The sequence below is a fragment of the Pyxicephalus adspersus genome, chromosome 4 (assembly GCF_032062135.1).
Source record: "Pyxicephalus adspersus chromosome 4, UCB_Pads_2.0, whole genome shotgun sequence".
Taxonomy (NCBI): Eukaryota; Metazoa; Chordata; class Amphibia; order Anura; family Pyxicephalidae; genus Pyxicephalus; species Pyxicephalus adspersus.
In genome coordinates this window covers 154,167,117-154,175,785 of record NC_092861.1, presented here as the reverse complement: position 1 = coordinate 154,175,785, position 8,669 = coordinate 154,167,117, and the positions used below count along the sequence as shown (strand labels likewise).

The 8,669-nt window shown below is 50.3% G+C and overlaps 1 protein-coding gene across 1 annotated transcript in view; it reads left to right on the top strand.

The window, feature by feature from the left end:
* The first annotated feature begins 282 nt into the window (after window positions 1–282).
* Window positions 283–8,669, top strand: part of ZNF318 (zinc finger protein 318) — a 10,479-nt gene continuing 2,092 nt past the window's right edge. The window contains exons 1-10 of the mRNA XM_072410323.1: window positions 283–620; window positions 741–781; window positions 1,374–1,530; window positions 1,905–3,185; window positions 4,519–4,618; window positions 4,699–4,952; window positions 5,032–5,487; window positions 5,561–5,654; window positions 5,738–5,856; window positions 7,461–8,665. Of these exons, the coding sequence (XP_072266424.1) occupies window positions 324–620; window positions 741–781; window positions 1,374–1,530; window positions 1,905–3,185; window positions 4,519–4,618; window positions 4,699–4,952; window positions 5,032–5,487; window positions 5,561–5,654; window positions 5,738–5,856; window positions 7,461–8,665 (4,004 nt within the window). The 5' untranslated portion in view covers window positions 283–323. The remainder of the gene's footprint in view (window positions 621–740; window positions 782–1,373; window positions 1,531–1,904; window positions 3,186–4,518; window positions 4,619–4,698; window positions 4,953–5,031; window positions 5,488–5,560; window positions 5,655–5,737; window positions 5,857–7,460; window positions 8,666–8,669) is intronic.

Sequence of the window (8,669 nt, the reverse complement as noted above, 5' to 3'; positions counted from 1 at the left end):
GTATCAAGATGGCGGAAAATCTGCAGGTCCTAGAGAGAGTATCAAGACGGCGGAATACATGCAGGTCTTCAGAGAGAGGGTGTACCAAGATGGCGGAATATCTGCAAGTCATTAGAGAGAGGGTGTACCAAGATGGAGAATTTGCAGGTCCGTGGGGATAGGGTGTACCAAGATGGCGGAATATCCGCAAGACCTGGAAAGAGTGCATCGAGATGGCGATAGCACGCTGTGACGGCATCTAGAGTCCCATCAGGTATTACGCAATTACGTAAGACGTAAGTCACATGACCAACGCGCAGTGAGGGGATCTTGCTGCCGCCATCATGTACCGTACACCGATGCGCCGCGGCTTCTCCCCGGATTCACCGTGGGATTCGTACCGGAATTCCCCTTCCTCCCCCCCCAACAATGGCCGGTCCAGCCGCTCCTGGTCTCGGGGCCGATCCCCTGATAAAACACAGCTCTCTCCGCCCAGGAGGGGCCGATCTCCTGGCAGACGCCGATCCCGTTCGCGGAGTCGATCCCGGTCTAGGCCTCGGACTTCTCACCGCTCTAAGTCCCGACCTCGCCGCTCCCCCTCCTCCCAGCGATCAGGGCAAAGCTATTCCTATGAGGATCAGGTGAGACCCCGCCCCCGCGGAGTGAAACCCCCGCCCACACGCTGTCATTGGCTGTTTGGCCCTAAGTGGCTCCTCACACTTGTGTCACATGACTGAGTGTTGCCTCTTTTTCCTCCACAGCGCCGCTACTCCCCCAGCTACCGGACCCGATCACCAGACAGGTACTGCTTCCCATTTCCCCCACATGGGGTTGCTATGGAGATGTCACTGGTCAGAGGAAGGGGCCCTCCATAGGATGAGCATAGGGGCCCTGAGATTAGTAAGGCCCCTCCCCCTTTTTCACACTGATCCTTTCTATTAGTCTGACACATGCTCGGGGGAGGGGTGGATAGAAGAGCAGATCTCTGCCCACTCAGCCTCCCTATGGGCAAGCCCCACCCACTTCTAATGACTGGATTACATGGGTGATGTCATCAAAGGGGCGGAGTCTAGGAACAGGATTTACCCCATAGAATGAGCAGCTGAACCACCCCCTCTGTTGGCGCTATAATGGGCTTCCAATGCCAACCACTGGCCAATGGCGTCTCCCTGAGGGTTTATATTAAGATTGTGTTGGGCAATGCTCCTCCCCATAAGTCATGTGACCAGTCCCAATCCAAGCACAAGAAGTCAGGGGGTGCGATGTTGTATTGGTGCTGTACAGCAGGGGGCGTCCTCTCTATAAGGAGGGGGTTGTTTCTGCTCCCGGGGGGTTGGACTTGGTTTGGCCCCTTGGATGGGCGTGGCTTGCTGTAACGGTTGTCTCTGTTTCAGGTCCAGCAAGGGGAAGGATTGGAGTTCTGGGGATTCTCGGCGGGTTTCTGCGTACCCCAGCCCCCGACCCTCCGAGGAGCCTCTGCCAATGCCAAAGAAATCTATATTAAAGAAGCGCTCCACCATAGAAGGTGCCGGCCTGGATGCCTCTTCTCAGGTAAGTGGCCCCGTTCCTATGGGAATGTAACATCCAATGACGCCGCTTCCTGTGTGGAGGGGGTGGGGCTTCACTGACCAATGTTGGGCCACAGCAGGGTTGGGGACATGTGTAGTGATCCTGCCAGGAATGCACTTCCTGTCTCTTCATACCTCTCTGGGTTGATGGGATCGGTAGTTCACTTGCTTTCAGTTCAGCACGCAGGAAGTGACGAGGAAGCGGCATTGTTTTGGCAGGATCAATCGGGAGTTTCTGTACGAGCTACAAAAGGAAAAGCAACGCAGACGCCAACCCGGACTCATCAGCTGCAATACTAACATTCTTCCCAGTTCCGTGTCCCCACATTTACATTCCTTGTTTTCCTCCTTTTCCAGGTTGATGGAAAGTCTGCGCCGTCCTCCCTGATCCCTGCCGGGGTTTTGGCCCCCGGAGACTCGAAGGGCCCCATCTCTTCGTCAATGGTTTCGCAGTCCGGCTCTGCGCTGCCCGGGGTCTCCCAAGCCAGAAATCTGAACCCAAAGGAAGAGATCTCCGGAAAATCCTCTCTGCACCCCTCCCCCCTCTCAGCTGACCCCCCAAACCGTCCGCCTGTAGATAATTTCCTGGGTTTGCCGAACCCCAAAGAGGCTCCCAGAATTCCCTTCAGCTCGGTGACCCCAGCATTGGACAACTTCCATCCACCTGACCGTCCGAGGGCCCCCGCCGGTGTCCCCAATCAGAAGACTCGGAGCCTCTTAGAGATTGAGGAAGAGGAGAGATTTCTGTATGGGGATCAAGAGGAAAAAACCCCGAATCCCAAAAAAGAGGAACCACCCAACCGGACCCCAAACCAGAACCTTCCCAAGAATCATCCGGATGAGAAGGAATACGCCAAAATCCACGACCTGCTGAAGACCATCGGCCTGGATATCGGGGTGGCCGAGATCGGGAAGCTGGCGGTGAGGACTCAGGAACGGCTTCATGGAAAGAAAGTCGCCCCAAAAACCCCCTCGGAGCAGCCCCACAATGCCGGCGCCAATACTTCTGAATGCAAACCTGAACAGAAAGCAGCAAACACTGAGGCGGCGGCAAAGTTCCCAGCCAATGAAAAGCCTTCATCAGTCACCCCACAATCGGGCTCCGCCCCCAAGGAGAAGACTCCGCCTGCAATAAAACCAAATACTAAAGAGGAACCCAAAGCGGAGCCGAGCGGCCAATCAGTCAGCAGCGTCCAGACCCCCAGCACCACCCCCATGCAGGAAATACGCTTTGTTCCTTTACCCCCGGTGTCCTCCGTTCCTCCTGTAAGCCCCTCCCCTTCTCTCTATTCGTCATACTCTACCCCCCCCATGGGTTTTGGAGTCCCTACCCCAGGGTATAACCCCTACTCACCCTATATGTCGTACCCCACATCCAGCTGGACAATGTACCCCCCACCCCCCGTCCACCAACCGCCCCCCACACTGGTGCAACCCCCGATATCCCCCATTCATTTACCCCCCTCACCCGCCACTCATAACACCCGCAGCAACCTGCGTGTCATAGAAACCAACGCTGACCTCAGCGAGCTGAAAAATACCCCAAAGAATGATGGGAAATCCCCCAATTCTACCGCATCGGGGCTGCTGGCCAAACACGAAGCCGATCGCAGGAATAAAGAGACCGAGAAGCTGAAAGTAAGTCGAGAAAATCTCATCTCTGCTACCTACCTATCCACATATGTACCCTCTTACCTTTCTACCCCACTCACCTACCTACCATCTCTGCTACCCATCTAACTCTCCTACCTACCTGTAATCTCTGCTACGTTTCTACCTACCTGTCTGTCATTCCTGCTACCTACCTACCTACATACCTTACACTGAATACACCTGAGGATTACTGGAGGTAGACAAACTGGCTGATCCAGCAAACCTGGAATTGCTATTGGCTGGCGAATGTTTTCAATTCTGGACTTGATCTATTCCAGGTTTGTTGGATCTCCCAGGTTTTCCTATGATGGTCTATCTATATCCAGTCTTCAGTGAATCTCATCCGATGTGTCCGGTGGTCTCCTCGGTGGGTTTTGTAGTGAAGGCAGCGCAGTGCTATCTTCCATTATCATTGGCATGACTTTCACCGGGTGACAGGTGGCGGCCGTACATTCACACATCATCATCATAACACCCCCCCCCGGGATTGGAGGATTCTGGGGCTCCTGGACTGCCGGTTCCCTGTTTTGAGCCTCAGAGGGGCCACCGAGAGAATGTAGGATGAGGGGAGGAACGTTGGGGGAAAGGGGGGGTTGCAGTAATCGCATGTCACCCCTGATATTCAGGTTTCTATGATCAGTGGGGTCTCCTAGTTACCTCGGTGGGGTTGTTGCCATGGGATACTGGCAGAGACACCTCAGGCTGCAGGTATTTATAGGATGATAAAAGATTTATTGAAGAAAATAAAACAAAATGTGAGGAGTAAAACCTGGGGGGCTGAGAGATCATTGTGGGGGGCTCAGAGATCATTGTGGGGGGCTCAGAGATCATTGTGGGCTCTTCCAATGAGCCGGCCATACACTGCAGGATCTCCAATCGATTCTTTCTGCTCCCATTGGTCTTATTAACGATGGAGGGAAAGGAAGGGGATTTAATTTGTGCCATTTCTTGTCTTCTGAATATTTATTATTGATTATTGTGCCGGGTGGTGCGCCCAGCTAAAAGTGGCTGGGGAGATCCCTGGAATAGGGAATCTTCCAGCCAGCAGGAAGCTAATCAGCAATCAGAGGATTTAAACATTTGGGGGTCACCGATCTCTACATCTGAAATGATTCCATGGAGCGATCGGCCCCGTATTTGGGATCCCTCAGGTTTGTAATCTTCTGATTGGCGGCTGCAGCTCATTGCAGAAGACACAACTCTGAGCTACCAGCAGGTGAGTGCCTCTTCCCGGTGTATTTTGCTTCACTTTGGGTGAATATATTTTGAATTTTAATCTATGAAATGTTGAGGGAATCAATGCTTTCATCTATTGAAGGTGCTGAATGAGTTGGAGGGACTCCGCAAGGACGAAGAATCCAAAACATTAAATCTGAAGAATCTGAGCACAAAGGTGGAGCAGCTTCGTATCCAACACGGTGAGGTGACCGCCATACATCGATCATATGATGAGGGAGGGGAATGCGGTGTATAATAATAGTCGTATTTTATGTCTCAGGGATTCTCCTGCGTAAGAAACGCCGAGAGAAAGACGGCCACAAGGACCCCCTGCTGGAGGAGCTGAACAACGTCCTGGACAGCGCGCACAAGCAAATCGCCGCTCTGAACAAAGAGATCACCGAGACCAAGCAGAAGAAGCTGCAGCTGATCAAAGTGGCCGAGATCCTCGGGGTCAGCCCTATGGACCTGGCAGAGAAAAAGGAAAGCAATAAAGAAGGCGAGAGGAGCCCTCCCCATCCTGCCCCACCCAGGGTGAGTGTTTTGGGTCACCCCACTTATATTTCCTGCATTTCCTGTCTCCTCACCCAGACGCCTCTTCTCCCCCATTCAGGACTCCAGTGCTGAGAAGTCCAGCAGAACCTCTGAGATTAAGGATTCCAAGACAACCGCAATGGACATGAAGAATGAGGCCAAATCTGCATCAGACAGGAAGTCCCGGGAGGCTCCGCCCTCCAGCTCGCCGCGATTGTCAGGAAAGGCCGAAGAGGACCTCAAGCATAAAGACTCTCCAAAGCTCGGCTTTGATAAGGAGATCATAGAGTGCAGCTCTTCTTCCTCAGCAAAGTCTGAGGAAAATATCAAATCACGAGACAAATCCAGGTCAAAGAGTCCAGGGTCCAGCGCGCCTCCTCTAAAGACGTCCCCGAAGAAGGAGGAACCACTCTTTGATATCGGGGAGATATTTGAGTATTATGATTGTGGCTCACATTGGTGTGAAGACTGCAATGGCAGCTTCAAGACTGTGCCAGAATTCCTTCTTCACTTCCATGAGAAGCAGCACAGTGAGGTACTGAGATTTCCCTGTACACACGTGCCATGTTTATTCTGAACTTTCTTACATCCTCATATCTGTATTTTAGTGTTTAAAGCTGCCGAAGAAGCCGTGGGTGAAAAATATAAAGGAACCCGAAGTCACTACTCCTAAAAAGCAGAAGGTGAATGTCCCTCTGAAAGGTAAGTCAGGGTTCATATCGGGGAATGCTGCGGAGTTTTATGTTTTATGTCCCTGACATGGCTGCTCTTTGACCCCCCCCCAGGTGCGGAGTTCATCGTTCCAACCAGAGGCTTCTACTGCTCGCTGTGTGAACAATCCTTCGTCGATCACATAGAAGCAGATAAACATCTCCGGACGTATGCACACAACGACAAGTTCAAGGTTTGTCTTCCATTATTCCAGGCAATGTGATTGGAAGATGTTTGGCTGGGGAGCCAATAGCAGCGTTGGGGTATTTAATGTGGAATAAGTAAGGACCTTCATCTCATGAGCAGCCCCGGGTTTCTTATCCTGAATGGGATGAGTTTGTGTTCTGAGATAAAATATATAAAATTTATATAACATACTATACAGCGCTGTACAAAGTCCATAGTCATGTGACTAGCTGTCCCTCAAAGGAGCTGACAATCTAATGCCCTACCATAGCCATATGTCAATATTACAGCCTAAGGTCAATTTTGGAGGAAGCTTAATAACTAACTGCATGTTTTTGGAAACCCACACAAACACGGGGAGAACCTGCAAACTCCATGCAGATAGTGTCCTGGCTGAGATTTGAACCTGGGACCTAGCGCTGCAAAGGCTGGAGTGCTAACCACTGAGCCACAGTGCTGTTCTCCTTAGATCCATCTGATCCTCTGCCCCAGCGTAGGTTAGTAATGACGTTAGAAGAATATTTTATGTGATATCAGCACTCGGCTATTACAGAATGGCTTCAGGCAGAGATCATCCAATCAGAGCAGGAAAAGCATGAATTCCATATGAATATAGAGTGTGAATCTTCCATGTTAATAACTGAAAAGGTGCAACCTCCCTGCTTATTCCTCCCCCGCCTAACATCTTCTGTGCACCTACAACTCCCATCAATGGCCTGACAGTGTTGTATGCTGGGCATTGTAGTATTATCAGGAGGGATTTCCTGCACTTATTTACAGGGCATTTACCCAGTCTATGGAGGCAGCGGCAGATTGTACCCGGAGGCTGCATGCAGCAAATCGCCAACATAAACAGAGGAGCCCGAGTCACGGCTGTCGCCAAACTTCTATTTTCAGTATAAAGTTCACAATGCAGACAAACAAAAATCTCTTTATCTGTAAAATATTAGGCGTATAGACGCCAATTATCTCCGGACTCCAAATTGTGTCAAGCCCCATAAATGCGGCCGTCCCACCATTCCTTTCACCGTGTACAGAGTTGTCATTTACACCCCCGGCTCTACACATACAGAGGCCACGTGTGTACATGACAACCAAGCTGCACATATTCCTGCCACGAAGAGAGGAATCATTGTAGGTGCTGCACGTGTGGTTTATTCTGTACTGATGGATGGAAAAGGATTTAAAGTTTTACTTTTGGATCATTTTCTGTACTTTTTTTCTTTTTTGTGGTTTTTCGAGCCTAACATTTATTATCTCTGCTTTGCACAATTTAGTTCCATGTCATTTCTACAGAGACGATGGAGCAGAAACTTTGCAGCAGCCATATTTTTATTCTGCAGCTTATGGGGCGAGCTCATTCCGAAAGTTTTATTGCAGATCCCATGAAGTCGGTCCGACCTCTAATGATGTCCCAGGTGTTTCAGGGCCCTCATCTCACGCTGGCCACGGGTCCACTTGCTTCCTTTGTATCTTCAATCTTCAGGTTACCCTAAATCTGGGCTCTGTTAGCTAAATTCAGCTTCCATGACAAATCGCTGGGCTGTCACCATCTACAAATGGCAGAAGGTGGGGGGCCAAGGATTGACCATGGAATTTGTGGCGGCATAACAGAGCATTTGTGGGTTCTGTGGACCTAGAAATCATCTGGACAATTGCATGAAAGTTCAGATATTTGTTCACGCTGATTCTGGTTTTGTACTAAATTCTAATTCTATTTTTCTTTCTTACCAGAAATATACAGATGAGAACATTAATTACGAAGTGTCACGTATCGAGAGGAAGAAAGCCAAATTAACTACAGCCCAGGAAGCAGCGCGCAAGCAAGCAGAACAAAAACGTAAACTGCAGCACGAGGAGTACAGCCGATCGAAGAAATCAAGGAGAGACCATGAGGAGGAAAAGAGCAGCAAGCGCAGATCCCACTCATCCACCTCACCCAACAGGTCCGATCCAAAAAGAAAATCAAAAACACCAGAACCGGCAAAGGAACCTGTAAAAACCCAGACATTTGGGAAGTTCACGTGGAAGTCCACGGAGAACAAAACTCAATCAGACAGCACCTCCCAGAAACCTGAGAGTCCAGCAGTGAAGGAAGAGGAGGCCAAAGGGCCAAATATCAAACAAAAGGGAATCGAAATCAAACTTCTGGGTAAAACCAGCAATTCCCAGGGTAGCACTCAGACTTCATCTTCCAGTACCCCTTCATCTGGAACCTCCACACTGACCGCGTCTTTTACCACAACTACTTCTTCCACTGCTTCGACTACCACAAGTTTTAAAGTTAGACCAAACCTACCGATTCCCATGGCTGTGCTACGGAAATCCAGCACAACTGTAAGTAAGCCGGCCCCCCTGAACACATTCCTGTCCATCAAGTCTTCTGATGCCACACCCAAATCTTTACCTGTGGTCAAAAGCTGTGTTCAGAGGGTGCCGTCAGAAGCCATTGTGTCTATAACTTTGGGAGACGATATTGTTCTAAAAGGAACCCAAGAAACCAAACCACAGCCCAGTACCACAGCCTCCAAAAAAGAAGCCACTCCTAGTAATCCAGTGCCTGATCCGAAGGCTTCGCCTTCTGCCTCTGCGAAGCCACTGCCGAGTAGAATCACTCACTTGTATGATATGTTCTTTAATAAGAAAGAAGCCATAAATGACCCCAATACCTCAAATGCCCCCAAGAGTGACAAAGCTAAAGCTACACAAGTGAGTAAAGAAAAACTATCAACCACTAAACCAACGGCTGCGTCTTCCACAAAGCCGCCCAACCCCGCCCCTTCCTCAAAGCCGCCCAACCCCGCCCCTTCCTCAAAGCCG